Source organism: Phacochoerus africanus, chromosome 6 (genome assembly GCF_016906955.1).
Source record: "Phacochoerus africanus isolate WHEZ1 chromosome 6, ROS_Pafr_v1, whole genome shotgun sequence".
NCBI lineage: Eukaryota > Metazoa > Chordata > Mammalia > Artiodactyla > Suidae > Phacochoerus > Phacochoerus africanus.
Window position 1 is genome coordinate 47,098,275 of NC_062549.1, and position 25,002 is coordinate 47,123,276.

Sequence of the window (25,002 nt, forward strand, 5' to 3'; positions counted from 1 at the left end):
CTATAGCTAATGATACTGTTTTGTATATTTGAAAGTTCCTATGTGTGTGAGATATGGGGTCAGTCTTTATTTCCTCTGTAGTGTTAACTAATATCCCTAGGACCATTTATTGAAAAAAAGAAAAACTTTCTTCCATTGCTATGAAATATCACTTCTGAAAAATCACATTACATGTGTAGAACTTTTTAAGGTCTATTTTGATACATTTGCCTATTTCCTATCCTTGTGCCAATAGAACACTGACAATAACTAACTTTATAATAATACATCTTGATATTTGGTGGTTATAAGTACTCCAGATTTATTCTTCAAAATTTCCTTGGCTATTCTCAGCCTTTGCATTTCCATATAGATTTTAGAAACTTCTTGACAATTTCCACTCAGAGTATCTTCTGAGACTTTATTGTAGTTGCATTGGATCTATAGATCAGTTTTGGGAGAAATGACATCTTAACAGTCCATGAACATGGCATGTTGTCCTGCATTTATTTAGGATTTATTTTAATTTGTGTTGGTAATATTTTGCAGTCAATAATGTTCTGTATCACATCTTTGATAGATTTCTAACAAAGTATTTGATGACTGTTGGTACTATTATAATTATTCAAATATCATTTTCTACTTATTTTCTAGAATAAAGGTACACAATTGAATATTTTAGACATGGTATTCAGTGACCTTATTAAATTCACTTTTCAATTCTTTTAGATTTTCAGGGTACATTATCATGTCATTGTGAATAATGACCGGTGTTTCTTCCTGTCCAATCCTTTTCCCCTTGATTGCATTGATTAGAACATCTAAAACCATGTTGAAAATAAGCAGTAAGAGCAAAAATGTTCTTATTTCATTCCTAGTGCCGGGGAAAAGATTAAATAATTTACCTTAAATATAATAAAATCAGCAGGGTTTTTTTGTAGGTGCTCTTTATCAGATCAAGGATGTTCCCTTTATTCCTATTTTGCTGAGAATAAATGGATGGATGCTGAATTTTATCAAATGATTTTACTACAACTACCGTGATCATGATTTTCCCCCCTTTTTCTGTTATTCTGATGAATTACATTTATTTTTCCTCCAGTTAACATCCTCCTTTATATTTCTGAAATAAGCCCCACTTAGTCATGATTGTCCTTTTTATATACCACCTAACTCAATTCACTAATTTTGTGTATAGGGTTTTCATATTTATGTTCATAGCAGAGAATGGAAATCTAGCTTTTATTTTTCTGCACCCATGGCCAAGTGGAAGTTCCTAGGTCAGGTATGGAATTTGCACCACAGCAGAGACCCAAGCCACAGCAGAGACAACGCCATATCCTTAACCCACTGAGCCACCAGGAAACTCCATTAGAGAATGCTTCTGAGAACCAGAAATTATATAACCAGAAGTATACTCTAGGGTGTTTACTTTGTAGTGTTCATTGAACAGCTTTAATTTTTTTCATTCAGAGATAAATATTATTTAATTATGTTTAAAATTTCATTGGAGTGTAGTTGACTTACAGTTTTGTGTTAGTTTTAGGTGTACAGCAAAGTGCATCAGTTATGCACATATATGCAGGATATCCAGTTTAATACAGGTTGAGCTGTTTCTTTCCTAACCACCAGGTGGCGACCAGGCGTCCAAGTCTGACTCCTACCTATCCCTCCTCTTTTTAGGCCCGCCCGGCTCCCGGGAGCGCGCACGTCCCAGAGTCCGCGCCGACTGCGGGCGCTACGGCCACGCACGTCGGTCGCTGCGGTCACGCTGCTGCATGTCGGACCCAACCCTGAGGATCCAGGACCATGTGGAAGCTGATTCCTGCCGAGGCCTCGGCCCGAGGTAAGGGCGGAAGGGAAATGTCTAGGGACCGATTTCCCTGGAGCAGCTGCGGTAGGCAGAGGGTTTGCAGAGCGATGTTTCCGGTCCGTTCTCGCCTCTTTCGCCGCCTTCTGGGCTGTTCTTCGTTCTCGCCCTGGGAGGCCGGAGGGCTGATGCGGAAAAACGGCGCATTTGTTGTGTGGGGATCGCGCTGTTTTCCTCGGCAGCGCAGTGCTTTCGAAACAGGCTTTAAATTGGGCAGGGGAATAGGTGTGTGGCGCTGGGCGGCCACTGACCGCCGGGTCTGCCGCCGGGGTTCTCCACGGTTAGGACCAAAGCCACTGACGGGACCAGCTGCTCTCATCCTGGCTTAGATGGTCTGCAGGATTAATCCTTAGCAGGGGTACCTGTTGTGACTCCCAGTGGTTTAGGCTTTTGAAGAAATACCCAGAATAAGTTAACCCAAGCTAGAAAACACAGTGGCAACTGATGACTCCGTTTTGAACACATTGTTTTTGTAAATAGCCACGGAGATGACTTGGGTAAATGGCAGCCACGGGAAAGCGTACTTTCGGTTTTGTTTCAGAACCTTTTTCCATTTTGTCATCAGAACAACTGAAAAAAATTGTTTTTCTTTTTTTTTTATTTCTAAGAATGGAAAATGGTAATCTCATGTTAATTGCTTGCCTACTCTGTGTAAGCGCTTATTAGTTCATAGATAAACAGGGTTACCCTATGATTGGTCTTGCCTTCAGAAAGTGTACGTTATGGTTGAAAAAAAAATCTATGTGCAGACTCAATTGACTGACAATGTCAGGAAGTGTGGAGAGGACCAAACAAATGGAAAAATACTCTAATAATATCTCATAGTATTTATAGACTGAAAAATATTATAAAGACTCAAAATAAAAATATTATAAAGATCAAGGCATTGCTGTGGACTTGGAGCATTGCAGAGATAGAACATAAACTGTGGTAGACAAGTAGGAAGTTTCCAGGAACAGTTGTAGTCTGTGACTGTCTCCTTGTGTCCTTTAGGGTGGTAGTAGAAGTAAAATGCCACTAGTGCCAGTAGGTGGCATTCTTAAACTTTTGGAGGATATTGAATCTAATGGAAGCTATGGGGTCCATACTTCTAGGAAAAATGTGAGTAAACCTACACAGGTTTTTTGTTGAAAGAGTCCACCATAGGTTAAGAATCTGATTAACAAAATGTGTTCCAAATCTGGTCAAAGCTTACCTGGACTCTTTGCTACTTGTCTTGTTTATCTTCATCATTCTACAACTGCAGTGCTCCAAGACTAAACTCCAGCATACATGCTATGACTCCAACAATTTGTGATTTCCAAAATTTTTAAAAACTAATACACTCTGCCATTGTTCTTAAATCTACCTTAACAGAAAAAAAAAAAATTACTCAATATATGCACTTCACTTTGGTCTGGAATTTTTGTGCATTGATTGATCTACATTTTTCCTTCTTTTTTTTTTTTTTTTTTTTTGCCGTTTCTAGGGCTATTCCCACAGCATATGGAGGTTCCCAGGCTAGGGGTCTGATCAGAGCTATAGCTGCTAGGCCTACCCCAGAGCCACAGCAACGTGGGATCCAAGCCTCATCTGTGGCCTAAACCACAGCTCAGGGCAACGCCAGATCCTTAACCCACTGAGTGAGGCCAGGGATCAGACCTAAACCTCATGGTTCCTGGTCGAATTCTTTAACCACTGAGCCATGACAGGAACTCCTATTTTTTACTCTTGATCCAGTACCATACTTTACCATATTACGTTCTAAACATACTGTTGTGATTTTGTTTTGTAATGCATTAAATTTTTAATTTGGGCAAGCATTGACAGTTTTCAGTATTGTTTTCTCTTTAGACAAAAGGTTGAGCTTTCCGTCTATACAGATTTGCATCCTTCAGTGAGGCTTTACTAGAAAACACAAATTTGATTTACATGAAGTTGTTTGTCAGCATTTAGATAGCAAAATAAAAATACTTAATTATTTGCCATACTTATAAATACATGGTTGTGTATGGATGTGTTAATTTATTTTTTTAAAAAATTCTTAGACCCATACAGACTTTTGACTGGTGTTGAGTACATTGTTGGAAGGAAAAATTGTGACATTTTAATTGAAGATGATCAATCAATCAGTCGAAATCATGCTATATTAACTGCTAACTTTTCTATAACCAACCTGGTAAGTTACTAATTTTATTCCACTAGCTTATAGTAAGGGGATTGAAATATACATGATATACCTTGGTGTATATGTAAGAGAGAGTTTGAGAGACTTTTCATTTCATAGGGCTGTTAGTTTTTTTTTTTTTTTTAATTAACAAAATTAAAGAGTTGTATTTTGGCAGTGGTACCGGTGGTATTTGAAATTTGAAGTTTCTGTTTCAGTATTTTACTGTTTACTGTAGTGATTTAGAAACTCAGGAAGTAGAACGTATTTCTGTTTCTTTACTTGAACATTTATTGAGTGCTTACTGTGTGTCAATCACTGCGCCAAGCCTGAGGATAGAGCGGTGACTAGACCATCTTTAAAGAGTTTGTGTAGCCAGGTGAACACTGGTATTTCCATTGTGTCTTAGGTTTTTGCAAGGGGAATTGGTTTGTTTTAGTAGGGGAAATAGCTGTTGTATATGCCCCACAGTGTTTTTTTTTTTTTTTTTGATTGTTTGTCTTTTTAGGGCTATACCTGCGGCCTATAGAGGTTCTCAGACTAGGGGACAAGTTGGAGCTGAGCCACTGGCCTACACCACAGCCACAGCAATTCCACATCCGAGCTGCATCTGAGACCTTTACCACAGCTATGGCAACACGGGATCCTTAACCCACTGAGAGAAGCCGGGGATCAAACCCGTGTCCTTGTGGATACTCATCACATTTGTTTCTGCTGAGCCATGACTGGAACTCCCCCAGCTCTTTTGATTGGCTTTGAGTTTGTTTGGGTGTGTTGATTCTTTTAATAAAAAGATGGGTTATAAAAGTAATACAAATGTATACAAATAGCTGTGCTCAATGGTAATGCTGGTGGTAATAAGAAGAAAAGCTGTTGTTTTGAGCAAAGACTACATTTTGGCAAATGCTGGATTTGTTCAGTGATATTTAGGTTTTGTGGCTGGATTCCTTTATTTTTATTTTTTTATTTATTTTTATTTTATTTTTTTTTAATTTTTTTTGCCTTTTAGAGCGGCCACTTGCAGCATATGGAAGTTGCCAGGCTAGGGGTCTAAATGGAGCTGTAGCTGCCAGTCACAGCCATAGCCACAGCAACTCAGGATCCAAGTCATGTCTGTGACCTACACCACAGCTCATGGCAACACCAGATCCTTAACCCACTGAGCAAGGCCAGGAATCAAACCCACATCCTCATGGGTAGTAGTCTGGTTTGTAACCTGCTGAGACACTCCCTGAATTCTTTTAGATATAGAAAACTATTATAGTCAAAATTCCTAAAGAAAAAATAAACTTGATGGAAGTCAGACCCTCTAGCCTTTTCTCATTGGACTGATTTTTACTATGTGATTTTGATACTGTTAAAAAAAAAAGTAAAAACAAAAACCTGGAGTTCCCATCGTGGCACAGCAGAAACAAATCCAACTAGGAACCATGAGGTTGCAAGTTCAATCCCTGGCCTCACTCAGTGGTTCAGGGATCCAGCATCTCTGGAGCTGTGGTGTAGGTCACAGACTTGGCTAGGATCTGGTGTTACTATGGCTATGGCATAGGCCAGTGACTACAGCTCCAGTTGGACCCTAGCCTGGGAACCTCCATGTGCCTCGGGTGTGGCCCTAAAAAGACAGAAAGACAAAAAACAAAAAACCAAAAAAAAAAACAAAGAAAAACCTTAGGAATGATATTGGCATGTTATACATGGAACAGTCTGTGCAAAAACAAACAATTCTCAAATTGACAGATCAGAAAAATCTCCACTGACTTACAGAAATAAAGAAAATGTATGCTCTAAGAGGAATGATTCTGAAATTAAGACATCTTTCTTTAATTGCTACTTGAATGATCATTCTTCATATGCAACCAGAACAGTAACTGTATTGCCTCATTGTGTTGGGAGGTCAGCCACCTGTCACTATTCCAAAAGTTATCAGCTTTTTCTTTTGAAACCTTTTCCTCTGGGGATAATATTTACTGTATGGTAAGAGACTTTAAAATTATTTAATTTTTGATATTACTGATTTTTTTTCAGAGCCAAACGGATGAAATCCCTGTATTGACAATAAAAGATAATTCTAAGTATGGTACCTTTGTTAATGAGGAAAAAATGCGGACTGACTTTTCCCAAACTTTGAAGACAGGGGATAGAGTTACCTTTGGAGTGTTTAAAAGTAAATTCAGGTAAGAATTTTCTAGTTAACATTAAATTGAGCAGCTTTATTTTACACCATTCAAGTTCTAAAGGAAAAGGATATTTATGGATAATGAATTGGAACCAGTCTATTTAGTTACTACTTAGCACACTAGTGAACTTTGTATATCATGTGGTTAGTGTGTTTTGTTAATCATAGATAGTAACAAGAGTTCAAGTGGGCCCTGAGAGCCTTAACAAGAGCTACATAGGTTTGAGTCTGCATAGGTCCAAGTATAATGTAAAAAATTGTGACTTAAAACTTAGGAAGTGATAATTTTGCAAGTTAGAAGGTTTATAGTAACACATAAAAATCAAAATAACAACATGTGATGTGAGCTTAAAGTACCATAAGTTGCCATTTCTATAATTTTGATAACTTTATATAACTTTTTCTTATTTACAGAGTAGAGTATGAACCTTTGGTTGCCTGCTCTTCTTGTTTAGATGTCTCTGGGAAAACTGCTTTAAGTCAAACTATATTGCAACTTGGAGGACTTACTATGAACAATTGGACAAAGGAATGTACACACCTTGTCATGGTATCAGTTAAAGTTACCATTAAAGTAGGTTGAATGCCTTGTTATTATGTTAAAATAAGCTTCGTGAATTTAAACTTACTCATTTATCCACTGTATACTGTAAAGTTACTTACTTTAAAACTGTTAGTTGTAGATGCATATATGCCAGCCAACCCTATGCCTACAATATAGGCTAGAAGAGTTTTTTTGGAAAACATGTTTATTATTTGGAGCAAGCAATAGTACATAAAATTATATTTCAAGTTTTGATTTAGCATTTTAAAAATGATTTCTCTTACCCTTTGGCCAGGACATTATGACAGAGCATAGTTTGTGTTTTCAGTCTAAGAGTAAGCAATTAGAGAGCAACTATTAACCTTTAAAGTTAGCAGCTCATATCTTTTCTATCAAGTTGTTTTCCTTCAGTCTCTGATAGCATCTCATGTTCTCAGACTCTTTCATTTAGTTTTTATTTGATTTTAGGCCCTAATCACAGAGACTTTAAGTTCTTATAGTTTAATATTACCTTTACGTATCACTTTATAGAGATAGGTAGATTTGTACCTTTAGAAGATGCTGATTATTCATTGAAACAGTGATATATTTTGGTATGTTTTCAGATCTTGCATCTTCATCAGATTTGGTTAATCCAAAACTAATTGAAGGATGGCATTGAGAGGTGATTAATCTCTTTTCAAACAGGTTGACTATAGATGTGTGAGTTTTTTTAGGTTACTATCTATAGTGAAAAGCAGCAAATATTTAGATTTCTTTATTAGATGCTACCAAAATCCTTTAATGTAGAATTAATTAAATTAGAATATGTATATTATAGCTAAAGAAGTGTCATAGAGAAAAGCTGAACCTCATGTTAAACTTGCGTCTTGGTGGGGTTATCTCTGGTCAAGAATCCTTTCATCTTTGTAAGTTCACGTAATCAATTTATAAATTCAATGTAGTGATTAGCCTCCTGAGTATTAGTTTATGCTAATAAACTGAGGTAACAGATTCATAAATCAAAATGTCCATTTATTCATTTATAGTAGGGATGCACCTTTGTGGTGACCAGAATATTTATGTACAGACTCCAGTATGGTCCCTTTAAAGATATCAAGTTCCCTGAAAAATGAAATAGGTAATTTTGCCCTTGCTTGGTGGGTATGAAATAAGAGCAAAGGCAGTTAGATGGTTTTGAAAAATACTGTACTGAGTCTATACACTATCATGGTGACTGGGATGCTAATGGCTGCCCAGTCCCTGGATATGAGAGAGTACTGGATATACACCAACAAAGGCTTGCGGAGCAATACTCCTTTTTCAATATCTCTGATCAGTCATGTGCCAAAAATATTTTGTCATTTTCTCCTTTTTTTTAGCAAGTTTTCCAAAAATACAGCTTAATGTTTAAAATCATTGAATGTTAGAAGCAAAAGGGAAGCTAAAGAGCATTCAGTTCAATTTTTATTTTCTGAGGAGGAAACCGAGGCATGGGGCAATTGAATCCTTTGCCCAGCACCACGTATATTGGAGCTTACTCAGTCCAGTGTTGACTTGCATATTACTTCTTTAAGCTAGAAGTCAATTATTTCATTCATGTTTTAGGTTGGTAGCTTTCAGATTCCACTCTTGAGAGATACCCTAAGTTGTTTGCTCACATTTAGGTAATTCCCTGTGTTTATTATAAACATACTTACAGATTCTTTAGTTGGACTATTTCCTAGGATTATGCTGAATTTTCTTATTTTCATTGCCAATGGCAGTTTTTTAAAAACTTCCTCAGATTTTGTGGATACATCTTACTTAAGGCTTATAGCTTGATTTACTTGCTGGTTGAAATTTCTCCCCTGCCCCATCTGTATATACTCAATTTGAGCTTTTATCCAACCCCAAACAGTTATTCCTGTATTTACTTCTTAAAAAGACTTTATTCCATAATTATAATTTGCTTAAAAGGCAGTTAGACTGAAAAGGGCTTCTCTCTCATATTTATCTCTTGATATTATCTTCTCTAGGGCATAGAAGATATTTAATTCAAAAATACACATTTTAATGTTTTTAAAATAGGTATACTTTTATTTATTTTTTTATCTTTTTAGGGCCGCACCTGTGGCATATGGAGGTTCCCAGGCTAGGGGTCTAATTAGAGCCATAGCCGATGACCTATGCCACAGCAACACCAGATCTGAGCCACATCTGTGACCTACACCACAGCTCACAGCAAGGCCAGATCCTTCACCCACTGAGCGAGGCCAGGGATCGAACCCGCAACCTCATGGTTCCTAGTCAGATTTGTTTCCGCTGCGCCACGATGGGTACTCCCAAAATAGGTATATTTTTTAAATTGACTTGTATTTATGTTGTTCAGTCCCACCACCCAAAGCAGTTTTAAAATTAATATTGTAATCGGTGGCTTCTTAAAATCAAATGATTACATAGGGATTTGTATACTAAAACTAAGCAGTGACCAGATACTGACTTCTAAGGCACCTTTTTAAATTTAGAGAGACAAGAGGAAAAACAGAATAGAACAGTATCTTTGTAGTCTATAACTTAAAACTTTTCTTTAAAAATGCCAGGGTATGCATATATGTATTCGCATGTTTTTTTCCTTTTTAGACAATATGTGCACTCATTTGCGGGCGTCCAATTGTAAAGCCAGAATATTTTACTGAATTTCTTAAAGCAGTTCAGTCTAAGAAACACCCTCCAGAAATTGAAAGGTATGTTGTATTTTAAATATAGTAAGTATGACATATAAAATATGATAACACTGGTTTTATTTAGGTTAATCCCTTCTTTAATAACTTTCAGGATGTAATGTTACAGTTCGGCGTTACTCATGAAATTTTTTTGTTCGTGTGTAAAGGTCCCCAATAATTCTTTTTTTCTTTTTTTTAATTATAGTGATTTAGTGTTGTGTCAGTTTCTGCTATACAAAACAGTAACCCAGTCGTAGACACTCACACGCACACACACACACATATTCTTTTATTCATACTGTCTTCCATCATGTTCTGTCTCAAGAGAGTGGACATAGTTCTGTTCCTGTGTCTCAAGAGTGGACATGGGTCCTGTACAGTAGAACCTCAATGCTTATCCCAACAATTCTTTGTTGGTTGTTTTCTTAGTGAAACAAATGTTACATATGTGCCAGTATTTAAAAGAAAATATTGGGAGTTCCCATTGTGGCACAGTGGAAACAAATCCACATAGGAACCATGGTTTGATCCCTGGCCTCGCTCAGTGGGTTAAGGAACTGGCATTGCCGTGAGCTGTGGTGTAGTTCACAGATGTGGCTCAGATCCCGAGTTGCTGTGGCTGTGGTGTAGGCTGGCAGCCGTATTTCCAATTCGACCCCTAGCCTGGGAACCTCCACATGCCACTAGTGTGGCCCTAAAAGGAAAAAATTAAAATAAATAAATAAATAATAAAAATAAAAGAAAATATTGAGGGACAGTAATGACAGAGGTAGAGCACATATGCTAGCACTGGGTATCATGTTTGCAGTACCCCTGGAAGGGTTGCAGCAACTCTGTTTTGAAGCCAGAGTCCTGGGCGAGAATGTTTACAACACTGTAGCCTTGTGAATTGAGCTTATTTCTTCTGAATGTCAGTTACTTCCTTTGGAAGATGAGACTAATAACCTGTCCTGCCAAGTGTTTAAGTATTTAGTAGTGTTAGTATATGTATTAGTCTTAACGGTAATGGTTACACAGAGTCCGAGCATGTTTTTTGACATAATAGGTGCTTGTTAAAGAAATGTAGTTTGTTTCTTTCTTTTTTTTTTTAGAGCCACACTCACAGCATATGGAAGTTCCCAGGCTAGGGGCTGAATTGGAGCTGTAGCTGCTAGCCTGTGCCACAGCCACACAGAATCCGAGCCATGACTGTGATCTACACAATAGCTCAGGGACCAGATCCTTAACCCACTGAGAGAGGCCGGGGCTCAAACCCGCATCCTCATGGATACTAGTCTGGTTCATTAACCACTGAGCCACAACAGGAACTCTTAAGAAATGTAGTTTCTTTCCATAGATCGTAGTGTTATATCTAAAAAGTTATTTTCATACCCAAGTTCATCTAGATTCGCCTATGTTATCATGTAGGAGTTTTATAAGCATTTTGCATTTAAGTCTATGATCCATTTTGAGTTAATTTTTGTGAAGAGTAAAACATCTGAGTCTAGATTCATTTTTTTTTTGCATGTGAATATCCAGTTCTATCACCATTTATAGAAAACAGTGTCTAAGCTCCATTGTACTGCCTTAGCTGAATTGTAAAAGATCATTGACTGTATTTATGTGAGTCCGTTTCTGGGCTCTCTGTTCTCTTCCATCGATGTATTTGTTTTTTTCGCTCGTACCACACTCTCTTGATTACTATCTCTTTATTTAAGTCTTGAATTCAGGTAGTGTTAGTGCTTCAACTTTGTTTTTCTCCCTCAGTATTGTGTTGGCTCTTCTGGATCTTTTGCCTTTTCATATAAACTCTAGAATCAGGAGTTCCTTTCATGGCTCAGCGGTTAACAAACCTGACTAGTGTCCAGGAGGATGTAGGTTTGATCCCCGGCCTCACTCAGTGGATTAAGGATCCGGTGTTGCTGTAAGCTGTGGTATGGGTTGCACATGTGGCTCAGATCTGGCATGGCTCTAGCTGTGGCATCAGCCAGCAGCCACAGCTCTGATTTGACCACTAGCCTAGGAACCTCCATATGTTGCTGGTGTGGCCCTAAAAAGACAAAATAAAATAAAATAAACTTTAGAATCAGTTTGTTAATATCCACAAAAGTACTGGCAGGGAATTCTGGGGATTGCATTTAATCTGTACATCAAATTGGGAAGAACTGACACCTTAGCAATATTGAGCCTTTGTATCATGAGCATTAGTAATTTTTACTAAAAAGTAGAGCGATTAAAAGCTTGTCAGGAAGTTCACTGTCGGCTCAGCAGGTAAGGATCCACCTTTGTCACTGCTGTGGCTTGGGCCACTACTTTGACACACATTCATTCCCTGGCCTGGGAACTTTTGCATGCCATGGGTGTGGCCAGAAAAAAAAAAGCCTGGTCAATTTTGAATAGTTGTAACAAAAGATCTGATTATATAGAAAGTTGAAACTATAAAATGATGAGAGGATTAAGAATTATCTGTTGATTTTATTTCTCTATTCTTTTCCCTAGTTTCCGTGGATGATTAAGTTGTGTTTGTAACATTACGTTAAAGCTAAAAGACTTTTTTTTTTTCTTTTCAGGGCCACACCCATGGCATATGGAGGTTCCCAAGCTAGGGGTCTAATCGGAGCTACAGCCAGCTGCCAGCCTATGCCACAGTCACAGCAATGCCAGGTCCGAGCCACATCTGCAACCTACACCACACCTCACGGCAACACCAGATCCTTAAGCCACTGAGCAGGGCCAGGGATTGAACCCACAACCTCATGGTTCCTAGTTGGTTTTGTTTCCACTGTGCCACGACAGGAACTCCCTAAAAGACTATTTTTAAGTCTCACTTTGGAAATTTTATTTAAACTGACAAAATGTAGATTTTAAAATTTCCATGTTGGATGGAAATCCTATAAAATTGGATTGTGATGATCGTTGTACAACTATAAATGTGGTAAATTCATTGAGTAATTAAAAAAATGAAATAAAAAATAATAAAATTTCCAGAGCTTCTGCAAAGAGATATATAATAAAACACTTGGGGTAGCCATAGCATTGGAATATCAACGTTAGTAATACATGTTGGTTCCTAAACAAACACAATGTGCTAATAAAATTTGATCTTTAATGGATGATGTTTCTCTCAACCTTGTGTAATTCATATGCCTTGTTTGATTCATATTTGTTTAATTATATCTCATTATGATTGTCTCCCCTTGCAGTATGTATTTTTAGAAAATAAAGACCATTCTAATTCTGTGTGGTACCTGTCACCATATTTCTAGAAAAGGCATTTAGATGTTTTCAGTCCTTTTGTCCCAGATAAACCTCTTAATTTTTAAAAAATATAATGGGGAGTTCCCATTTGGCTCAGCAGGTTAAGGACCCGATGTCTGTGTGAGGATACCTGTTCAATCCCTCACTAATTGGGGTTTGGAAATGGTGCTTCCACAGCTTGGCATAGGTTACAGATGCAGCTTGGATCTGGCATGGCTGTGGCTGTACATGGGCTCCATCTACAGCTTCAATTCAACCCCTGGCCTGGGAACATCCATATGCTGCATGTGCATCCCGAAAAAGAAAAAAAAAAATATTATGGTCTTATGGAAAGTAAGCTTTTCTAGTGCCTAGATTGCCATTCCATTAACAAATGTAATGATATACATGCAGTTTAGTATATAATTAGAATGTACTTTATTTTTTATAGGTTTTACCCACCTGTTGATGAACCAGCTATCGTAAGTAAAAATATTGATCTGTCGGGACGGCAGGAAAGAAGGCAAATCTTCAAAGGGAGAACATTTGTCTTTCTAAACGCCAAACAGGTGATGTTAATAAGCTAAACTTTCCTAAAGAAAATATTATAAACTAGGATAAATTATTACTGTTATCAATAGGTGTTAATGCATTTCCTTTTGAGATTTTGTGTAGAAGTATGACATGGAATAAAAAAACTACCCAAGGAAGTTCCCATTGTGGCTCGGTGGTAATGAACCCGACTAGTATCCATGAAAAAAAGACCTACCCAGGCACCTGAACCTACCTAGTGTTTAGGTATTCATGTATATGACTATGGTATTTTTTTTGCCTTTTTTTTTTAAGGGCCACACCTGCAGCATATGGAAATTCCCAGGCCAGGAGGCAAATCAGAGCTATAGCTGCCAGCCTACATCACAGCCACAGCAACACTGGATCCAAGCTGAGTCTGCGACCTACACCACAGCTCTGGGTAATGCTGGATCCTTAGTTCACTGAGCAAAGCCAGGGATTGAACCCCAGTCCTCATGGATACTAGTCGGGTTCCTTACCACTAAACCACAACAGGAGCTCCAACTATGGTATTTCTTATTATCTAATAAATGGCTTATTAATTAAGTTTATGTAAATACATACAGGATGAGACCGAAAATTATCATTTAAGTTCTAGTTTGTTTGGTTAGTAAACAGCTGTTGAAATGTGTCCTGAAATGAGAGTTCTAGGAGTTTATGTGGTAAGTGGAAAAATCATTCAAGAAAGCCCAGAGTACTGTGTGATGAGGAACTAGAGATGATTCCAGGGCTGCAGAAGTACCTGGTGAACTAGGGATTTTCTCCAAGTGGAAGCTCAGATTGTCCTCTCAAGAAGTAGAACCAATTCTACTTTTATTTTACTTCCCAAATCAAATTCTTAAAGAATGTATTTAAGAAGCCAGTTGTGGCTATTTCATTACTATTTTTCTTTTTTTTTCCATTTTTTAGCATAAGAAATTAAGTGCAGCAGTTGTATTTGGAGGAGGAGATGCTAGGTTGATAACAGAAGAAAACGAAGAAGAAGATAGTTTCTTTTCAGCTCCTGGAACTTGTGTTGTTGATATAGGAATAACAGATTCACAGACCTTAATTCCTGACTCTCAGAAAAAATGGCTTCATTCAATTATGGATATACTCCAAAGGTATAGTATTATTAATTTAAAAAAAAAAGGCAGGTAGGTGATTTTATATGTAATTTTTGTTGCATTCCACATAACAATGTAGAAGTATATACAAGAATTAGTGTAAAGACTTTATTGTGTATAGTATTTGAAAATTAGTTGTGACTTAGTATGTTAGAAACAGAATATGTTTACCCATGACAGTTTTATCTCAGTATTTATTTTCTGCCTCTTTTTTGTTACTTTAATAGAAGTTGCAGAATTTACCTCTCTTAATAAAGTATTTTTCTCTAGAGTATGTAGCAACTGAGTTAAAACTCAAATGCAGATTTTTTTCTAAAATAATCTAGAGTGAAAATGTATTTTTTCCTTAATGATTATTACCCATCGAAAGTGTGTGTATTTTATCCTTCATATGTATAGGGTATTATGGTAAAGCAGGAAAAAATTATCAAATATCCTAGAATAGGTTTTATCGGGGGCTGTAGGGGGTGCAGTTTGAAAGCGCTAAATCAAGGATTTTTTTTTCCTGGACTCTATTTTCAGTAGTCTTAGCTTAAACAAATTTTTTTTTTTTTTACCTTTTAGGGCTGTACTTGCAGCATATTGAAGTTCCCATGCTGGGGGTAGAATTAGAGCTGCAGCTGCCAGCCTACACCGTAACCACAGCAACACAGGATCCAAACCACATCTGTGACCTGTGCTGCAGCTCACAGCAATGCCAGATCCTTAACCCATTGAGCAAGGCCAGGAATCAAACCCACATCCTCATGGATTCTAGACGGGTTCTTAATCTGCTGAGCCACAATGGGGCAATTCCCCTTAGCATTTTTGATGCATAAGTTATTGTAAAAAATCAGCCTTGGCAGTCTGTTGACTAAATTTCTATTCGCCTAGTAAAAAATTAGTTAGGGCTTAGGGTATTTCTTTGACTAAAATATCCATATAAATAAACTCTGTCCCAGGAGTCCTCCTGACTATGAAGATTGCTTTTTTCCTTTATGGTTTTGTTGAAGTAAAAATTAAAATTTCAGTCATCTGTCCCATAGATATTTTGCTTAATGGAGAGGGATTAACTGCTCTGAAAAAGAAAATACCTGTGTAACAAAAATATCACCTTACTATGACAACCAAAATTTATTGTGATTCTGTTATGTTTTAGGCACTGGGAACATAATGGTAAACAAGGTAGCCATGGTCTCTGCCACCATTGGAGCTCACTGGCTAGAGGGAAAGACAGATAGAGACGAGTAAACAGATAATTACAAATGTGTATAAGGAAGCAGAATAACAGGGCAGAGGGGAAAAATTTATTTTAAATAGAGAAGACCACTAAAAGCAATATTTTACCTATGACCAGTCTTTAAAAGAGCCATCCATAGCAATAGCAATAATAGCTTATATTAATCCTATATAGCACATCCTGTATTAAGAGTTTTACGTATATTTAGACATTTAATCCTCATACTGTATTTATTTTTTACTGTTATGGTCCCCATTGTGCAGATGGGGCTGGATTTGAGGGTTGAGTGTAATATGAGGAATGAACAGAGCAGCTAGGATGTGAACCTAAGCTTCTAGTTCCAGAGACAATGCTCTATACCATTACATCTTTATTGTATATACCATATACAGAGATCCTTGAGTTAAGAAAGTAGCTAGAATGCAAGATTGCTCAGGGGCTGTTGTGTTTTTGTTTTTGTTTTTGTTTTCCATCTTTGGCCACCCTGTGGCATATAGAGATCCTAGGCCAGGGATCAGACCTAAGCTGCAGCTGCAGCAGCACCATATCCCTAACCCACTGTGTGCCAGGGATCAAATCTGCATCCCAGCACTCCCAAGAAGCCACTGATCCCATTATACCACAGCAGGAACTCCAGAGATTGTTGTCTTGATCATTAGGTGACGTTTTGTTCTATTATCTTTGGCCCCTGTTGCAATTTGATTTTGAAGAGAGGACAGTTCTATAGTTTGAGAAAGACTATCACTTAAAATAATACCTGTCCTTTTAGTCCAAGCCACTGATAGCCATTGAAGGTATATATCAAACCAGTAAAAGCAGCTGTTGACTGTATTTCAAACAGTCCAGCATTGGGATTGGTTATTGCCATGGGTATATTGATTAGATGTTAGAAGTGGGTATAGGATATCAGTGATTAAAATTAAATTTATCTGAAGAAAGAAGTCTAGGGAAACAACAACAACAAAAAAATGAAGTTCCCTTTGTGACACAGCAAGTTAAAGACCTGATGTTGCTACAAGATTCATCATAGGTGGCAGATGCAGCTTGCATCTGTTGTTGCCATGGCTGTGGCATAGGCCTTCAGTTGCAGATCTGGTTCAATCCCTAGCCCAGGAACTTCCTTATGCCAGGGCCATTAAAAAAAAATCTAGGGGAACAGTATAATCCTAATATTTGTCCTTCCTGAGATGTTTTCTTAGTATCTTAGCCCAAATTTGAGAGCTCTTCCTGTTACTAATTTAATTATTTTCTCTTTATCCTCTCCTTTACCTTCTCCTCTTCTCACCTGTTCCACAGCTCTGCACAAAATTGGAAGAATCATAATCTTTGGATCATGATAGACTATCATCATTGAACCATAAATAATACACATTAATTTTGTTCCCTAATAAATTAGTTATTTAAAATAAATCTTTAGTATTATGAACTACTGCTGAGGTCATTTTTGTATGTTTTCTGTTGGTGCTTTCTTCCAGATATATTACTATTAGGGTTAGTAGAACCCTAATAGAATGCTCTAACAGCATCGAATTGTTTTCCACTTTATACTCCTATCCTCAATATAAAAGATCAAGTTAGATGCATATCATTTCCAATACTTGGTATTTTCATCATTTTTGCTAGTTGAGTAGGTATGTAATCATATCTTGTGATTTTTTTTTTCTTTGCTTTTTTAGGGCCACACCTGCAGCATATGGAAGTTCCCAGGCTAGGGGTCAAATTGGAGCTTCAGCTGCCAGCCTACACCACAGCCACATCAATCTGAGATCTGATCCACATCTGTGACTTAAACCACAGCTTATGGCAATGCTGGATCCTTAACCCACTGAGTGAGGCCAGGGATCGAACCCGCATCCTCATGGACACCTGTCAGGTTTGTAACCCATTGAGCCACAATGGGAACTCCCATATCTTCTGAGTTTGATTTGTATATCCTTGATCATTAGTGATGGTTAGCATTTCTTCAAACATTTCTTAGACATTTGATTTTCTTTCTTTGTGAAATACGTGTTCATGTCTCTTGCTGTTTTCTCTGGAGATAAATTTTTTTTCTTATAAAGATTTCCTCACTTTTATGTGTTCTCATGTATGTGTCATGTATGAATATTTAGTTCTATATAATTTTATAGAAATAAATTTATATTGTCTTTTAATAATGAAATTTTAGAAATGGAGAACAAATTAGTTGTTACCAAAGTTCAGTGACAGAGAGTGGGAGGTGGAGAGGAGTGCATGGTTATAAAAGAATATGAGGGATTATAGGTTCATGTGTAGGTTCATGTATTCATCACCACAGTTAAGACACAGAACACAGAATCCCTCATATTCAGAGTTCCTATTGTGGCACAGAAGTGAATCTGACTAGTATCCATGAGGAGGCGGGTTCAATCCCTGGCCTCGCCCAGTGGGTCAGGGATTCGGCATTGTCATGAGCTGTGGTATAGCTCGAAGATGCGGCTCAGAGCTGGTGTTGCTGTGGCTCTGATTCATCCCCTAGCCTGAGAACTTCCGTATGCTGTGGGTGCGGCCCTAAAAAACAAAAAAATAAAAAAATAGAAAAGAATCCCTTATAATTCTTTTATAACCACACACTCCTCTCCACCTCCCACTCTCTGTCATTGAACTTTGACAACCACTAATTTGTTCTCCATTTCTAAAATTTTATTATTAAAAGATGATGTATAAGTGAAATCATATGGCATGTAACCTTTTAGAATTATTTTTTGCGGAGTTCCCGTTGTGGCGCAGTGGTTAACGAATCCGACTAGGAACCATGAGGTTGCGGGTTCGGTCCCTGCCCTTGCTCAGTGGGTTAACGATCTGGCGTTGCCGTGAGCTGTGGTGTAGGTTGCAGACGCGGCTCGGATCCCGCGTTGCTGTGGCTCTGGTGTAGGCCGGTGGCTACAGCTCCGATTCAACCCCTAGCCTGGGAACCTCCATATGCCGCGGGAGCGGCCCAAGAAATAGCAACAACAACAAAAAGACCAAAAAAAAAAAAAAAAAGAATTATTTTTTGCAATCAGCGTAATTTCTTGGAGATTCGTCTAGATTTTGCGTATCTTTTTTATTGCTAAGTATTTTCACGGTATGGATATTTTTTTCTGTAATTATATTTCCTGGTTTATTGCTGATACATAGAAATTTAGCTGACATTTAGATAATCTTATATCCCACCACCTTGCTATACTTGTCTTTTATTTCTAATAATTTATCTAGAGTTTTTCTGAATAAACCGTATCTTGTGTAAATACTATTTCTCTCCTTTTTAATCTATGCCTCTGATATTGCTCTCTTCTCTTTCTCTCTTGGCTTTGTACCAATTGAGACATTGAAAGCAGTTGGATAGAAGTGGCAGTAGTAGACACATTTATCTCACTGTTGACTTTAAAAGGAATGCTTCCAGCGTTTCCTCATTTAAGATGTTGTATGTCTATATAACATTATTATTAAATATGTATTTTTTTATATAGCCAATCTTTATAACTGATTTTCATGATGTATTGTTTAAATTTCAAAAGTGTTAGTAGATAATAAAATAATTTTGAATTGCCTGAATTATAGGTAGGTATATGTGATCACTTTTTAAAATCTTTGTGTGTGTTATTATAATTGCAGAGTTCAACTCTAAGTTAAAATAATACATACAAAACAACAAACACCAAGCATTTGAAAAATACTTAAACTACTACACACACTCAAAATGTGTATACATATGGATACATTATGGATATGTATGATACATATTATGTATATATTATGTGAATATACTACAGTTTGTTGAGTCATCCACCCATTGAAGGATGTCTACATTTTTCCAGCTTTTGTTCCAAAGAAGCTGCTATGAGCAGGTTTTTGTCTAAACATAGGTTTTCATTTCTCTAGAATAAACGCCTAAGAGTTTCTGAATTGTATGGTAATTGCATATTTGTATGCTCTTTTTTTTATTTGTAGGAATTCTTTATACTTGATATTTATCCCTTTTTCACCTTTATGTATTACTGAATCTGTTACTACTTTGTAAATTATATTTTTACTGTGTTGTGGAAGGAAAGCCCTTGAATTTAATATACTAAAAATTAACAATCTATCAGTACTTTTTGTATTTTGTTGAAGAAATCTTTTTCTCCTCATAGGTCAAAAAGATATTCACCTATATTTTTGCTAGTATTTTGAGATTTTGTTTTTGAAATTTGTTTTTAATCTATATGGAATTGATTCTCTTTTGTACCAAAGGACCTTGCATGCATGGTAATGTTTCTGGCTTTCTTTTGTTCTATTGAGCAAGATGTCTATTCCTGTAACAATACCATGTTTACCACATTGTTTTAATTACTCTAACTTAAAGTTCTCATAACTGGTAGGACAAATCTTTTCCTTCTGCTCTTCTTCAAAAGCATCCTGGCTGTTCCTGACTTTTTACCTTTCCATATACATTTTAGAATCACCATTTTAAAAACCTTACAAAATACAAATGTTAAACATTTGAAAAAAACCTTTTAAGCTACTACAACTGCTTAAAATATCTTTATAATAAGTATTAAAGGAGTTTTATAGCTCTAGAAATTTGAAGTGTAGTTTCTACTACTGCCACTTCTGTTATTAAGTTGTATTAAGTTATCTTTGTTTTATAAAATCAGTCATTCACATTCACATAACAAAAGATAGGTTTACCTAAGATTCCTTTACCAAAGAAGATTAATACATGTAAATTTGGTAAAATGGATTGATTTACTAAACTTAAAATTGTTATATATAGATAGATAGATGTAGCTTACATGTATAGTTCTTTGTTATATATATAGATATAGCTTATATATAGTTCTTTGTACTTTTCTCCCTCCTCCTTCTTCCCTCTTTCTCTCTTTTAAGTTTTATCTTAGGATTTTAGTAATCATAGGTTTGCTTTAAAAATATTTTATTGGTTCATCTGGTTCTTACTCTTTTCATTCTGAGAATTATAGAATTTGAGAACTGGAAGGGTCTGTATCCTTTACTCTAGATCTTTATTTAATTATTCATTTTTAGGGCTGCACCCAGAGCACATGAAAGTTCCCAGGTTAAGGGTTGAATTGGAGCTGCAGCTGCCGGCCAATGCCACAGCCACAGCAGCAGGGCATCTAAGCCATGTCTGCAACCTACATACACCATATGTAGGTTGGCATGGCAATGCCAGATCGTTAACTCACTGAGCAAGGCCAGGGATCAAACCCACATCCTCATGGATACTAGTCGAGTTCTTAACCTGCTGAGCCACAATGGGAACCCTTAGACCTTTATTTTACAGGTAAAATAACTGAAAGATTAAAAGGTGGTGAGCTTGCCCCATGTAGTTACTCCAGTGAATAAGCTAGTACTCTCTGTTTTTGTGGTTCTCTCTGTCCCATAAAATTGTGATATCACTCTGGGAAAAAAAAGACTTTGCTTTACATCATCTTAATAAAAGTTGTTAGTTTTAATATATTATCATACTTGTTATTTTATTCTAACAGGAGGGGTCTTAGACTTATTCCTGAAGCGGAAATTGGCTTGGCAGTTATTTTCATTACTACAGAGAATTATTGTGATCCTCGCAGCCAGCCAAGTACAGGTAATTAAAACATTATTGATATTTTAGCAACTTTATTATATTAATTGATGATAGGCTGTATGTACATTATACTTGTGGGGATGACAGTTTTCACCATCTTTTAAAACACATGTTTATCTATTCATTTATTCATTCGATAAATACTTGTGGTTGTCAAGTACTAGGCACTGTTGTAAGTACTGAAGATGTAGTAGTGAATAAGGTAAACAAAATACCTGTTATTATGAGCCTTTTATTCTAAAAGTCTGGATTTAGACAGCAAACAAACATATCTGATAAGTTCTGTTAAGGCCAAGCACAAAGAGAAAGCTAAAACAAGGTGATGTGATAGTGACTGGGAGTAGGCTATTTTGAATTGGTGGTGTAACTTAGGATGTAATATTAATGTCATATGTTATGAATATTGAGAAAAGGAAGCTGTGGAGGGATCTTAGTAGCAGAATTCCAGAGTAGAATTCCTGGGTAGAAGGAGCAGATCACAGTGATGTCTATGTGGAGAACAAATTCCAGGGGTCCAAAATGGAAATGGAGGTATGAGTGGAGCTATTGTGAAGGTTCAGGTGAGAGTGAGCCTGGTGTCTTGGACCAGGGTGGTAGTAGTGAAGATGCAGAAAAAGAGATTCAGGCCAAAATTTAAAACTAGAACCCAGTAGATCTTGCCTGTGGAGGATTTCAGAAACAGGTCCTAGTTTCTGGCATGATTAATTGGTTAGATGTGGTACCATTTACTGAGATGAAGAATACAGGAATTCCTGTCATGGCACAGTGGTTAACGAATCCGACTAGGAACCATGAGGTTGCGGGTTCCATCCCTGGCCTTGCTCAGTGGGTTAAGGATCCAGTGTTGCTGTGAGCTGTGGTATGGGTTGCAGATGCGGCTCGGATCCTGCGTTACTGTGGCTCTGGCGTAGGCTGGTGGCTACAGCTCCGATTCGACCCCTGGCTTGGGAACCTCCATATGCTGCTGGAGCGGCCCAAGAAAAGGCAATAAATAAATAAATAAATAAATAAGAATGCATAGTGTGATTATCTCAGGCGATAAAAAAAAGAGTTCCCTTGTGGCTCAGTGGGTTAAGATATGGAGTTGTCACTGCAGTAGCTTCAGTCACTGCTTTAGCACAAGTTCGATGCCCGGCCTGGGAACTTCCACATGCCATGGACCTGGCCAAAAAAAAGTTAATTTAAAAAAAATTTCAGGGGAGTTCCCATTGTGGCTCAGTGGTTAATGAATCCAACTAGGAACCATCAGGTTGTGGGTTTGATCCCTGGCCTTGCTCAGTGGGTTAAGGATCCAGCGTTGCCGTGAGCTGTGGTGTGGGTTGCAGACACAGCTCAGATCTGGTATTGCTGTGGCTCTGGCATAGCCCAGTGGCAACAGCTCCCATTGGACCCCTAGCTTGGGAACCTCCATATGCTGCAGAAGCGGCCCTAGAAAAGGCAAAAGGACAAAAAAAAAAATTCAGTATTGACTATCACAGAAGCCAGTTTATTCAGAGCAATATCCCCCCCCCTTTTTTTTAAACAGTCCCCTTACTTTTATTGGTATTAGGCTGATACTGCTATCAAGAAAATGGTTCATTTATTCCTTCTTCTTTACCTTAAGATATTTTTACATTTATTCTCCCTAGTAACTTTTCTTTGCCTGGTTATCAGATCGTCCATTCAGTGTTTCTGTATACACTTACTTGCCTCCAGGTTTCTTTTCTTTTTTTTCTGCTTTTTAGGGTCACGCTTGTGGCATATGGAGGTTCCAGGCTAAGGGTCAAATCAGAGCTACAGCTGCCAGCCTACTCCACAGCCACAGCAATGAAGGATCTGAGCCTCATCCGCAACTTACACCACAGCTCACAGCAATGCCGGATCCTTAACCCACTGAGCAAGGCCAGGGATTGAATCTGAAACCTCATGGTTCTTAGTTGGATTCGTTTCTGCTGCACCACAATGGGAACTTCGCCTCCATGGTTCTTTTTATAGTTATTTGTCAGCAGTTATTGGAGTTTGGCTAAAAGAAAATTTAGGACAGCACTACCTCATTATTCACTCCTGGGGGCATCATTTACATTATAGCACACTGAATGGCACCTGTAGAGTTGGGCTGTGTACCTCCTGAGTAGCTACACTCTGCATTCCTGGTTTAGACAGGAATGTGCTGAGGTAGTTTTTAGGAGGAGTGAGCCGTTAGAGCCTAGTGACCAGAACTTGATTAGGTGTGTAAGTCATTGGTAATGATAAATGCTAATAACAGCTGCTGTCTCTTGAGTTTAGAGACTGAAAAAAGTGCTTTACATATGTCATTATAATTTAATCTGCAATCCTTTTAAGTTAATTGACATCATTTGCATTTTATAGATGAAGAACTGATGTACAGAAATTAGCCAGAGATCACATAGCAAATGGTTTGATTCAAACTGACTTTTTTTTTTTTTTTGGTTTTTAATTTTGGTCAGTTTTGATTAATATGTGTCTCGGGGTGTTCCTCCTTGGGTTTATTTTACATGGTATTCGTTGTACTTCCTGGATTTGAGCGAGTGGTTCCTTTCCCATGTTAGGGAAGTTTTTGGCTATTATCTCTTCAAATATTTTTCAAATTGACTCTTTAAATCAAAGCTATTATGATATTATTACACTGTAGTACAGATGGCATATATTTTGGTGTATAAATTTTAAGAGATGATGGTTTGGGGTTACTGGAGGCAGATGTAAAAGGATTGTTAGACAAGCTAGTATTTGAATTTTATGATTTGGGAAAGAATGTGTGTTCACCTGATATTTCTGCCCTTTCTCATACATTAGATATATTTCTGTCTGTACATAGGTAACCTTCAAAAGCAATTTTTTTTTTGTCTTTTTGTCTTTGTTGTTGTTGTTGTTGTTGTTGCTGCTGCTATTTCTTGGGCCGCTTCTGTGGCATATGGAGGTTCCCAGGCTAGGGGTTGAATCGGAGCTGTAGCCACCGGCCTACGCCAGAGCCACAGCAACGTGGGATCCGAGCCGCGTCTGCAACCTACACCACAGCTCACGGGAACACCGGATCGTTAACCCACTGAGCAAGGCCAGGGATGGAACCCGCAACCTCATGGTTCCTAGTCGGATTCGTTAACCACTGCGCTACGACGGGAACTCCCAAAAGCAATTTTAAGTGCTTGTGAAGTTTCCATTATGTCCCAATAACTTGTTAGGATTGTGATATATGATGGGTGTCCTGTTGTGGTTCAGCATTAATGAACCTGGCTATTATCCATGAGGACACGGGTTCAATCCCTGGCCCTGCTTAGTGGGTTAAAGATCCAGTGCTGCCATGAGTTGCAGTGTAGGTTGCAGATGTGGTGGCTGTGTCATAGGCTGGCAGCTGCAGCTCTGATTTTCCCCTAGCCTGGGAACTTCCATATGCTGTGAGTGTGGCCCAATTTAAAAAAAAAAAAAAGAATTGTGATATGGTCAGTATTTCCTCTCAATACATGACTTTCTCAGAATTTATCCTTAGAGTCCGAAGATGAAGGAATTCCCATCGTGGCTCAGTGGAAATGAATCTGACTAGCATCCATGAGGACGCAGGTTCGATCCTTGGCCTTGCTCAGTGGGTTAAGGATCCAGCGTTGCCGTGAGCAGTGGTGCAGGTCACAGACTTGGCTTGGATCTGGCATTGCTGTGGCTGTGGCATAGGCTGGCAGCTACAGCTCTGACTCGATCCCCTACCCTGGGAACCTCCATATGCCACTAGTGTGGCCCTAAAAAGAAAAAAAAAAAGGTAGAGACTAACTCTTTAGCCTCTCTTAGAAAACTACTTTTAGGGGGAGTTCCCGTGGTGGAACAGTGGTTAACGAATCTGACTGGGAACCATGAAGTTGCAGGTTCGATCCCTGCCCTTGCTCAGTGGGTTAACGATCCGGTGTTGCCGTGAG

The 25,002-nt window shown here is 37.8% G+C and overlaps 1 protein-coding gene across 4 annotated transcripts in view; it reads left to right on the forward strand.

Moving 5' to 3' along the window:
* The first annotated feature begins 1,652 nt into the window (after positions 1-1,652).
* NBN (nibrin) overlaps positions 1,653-25,002 on the forward strand; it is a 64,165-nt gene continuing 40,815 nt past the window's right edge. Inside the window, exons 1-8 of one of the 4 annotated variants that reach the window (XM_047783637.1) lie at positions 1,653-1,825; positions 3,877-4,007; positions 6,021-6,169; positions 6,586-6,745; positions 9,317-9,420; positions 13,067-13,184; positions 14,098-14,291; positions 21,003-21,100. In XM_047783637.1, coding sequence (XP_047639593.1) covers positions 1,789-1,825; positions 3,877-4,007; positions 6,021-6,169; positions 6,586-6,745; positions 9,317-9,420; positions 13,067-13,184; positions 14,098-14,291; positions 21,003-21,100 — 991 coding nt within the window. In that variant the 5' untranslated portion in view covers positions 1,653-1,788. Of the gene's footprint in view, positions 1,826-2,881; positions 2,951-3,876; positions 4,008-6,020; positions 6,170-6,585; positions 6,746-9,316; positions 9,421-13,066; positions 13,185-14,097; positions 14,292-21,002; positions 21,101-25,002 lie in introns of those variants that run through there. The other 3 variants (XM_047783638.1, XM_047783639.1, XM_047783640.1) reach the window with 3 other exon arrangements.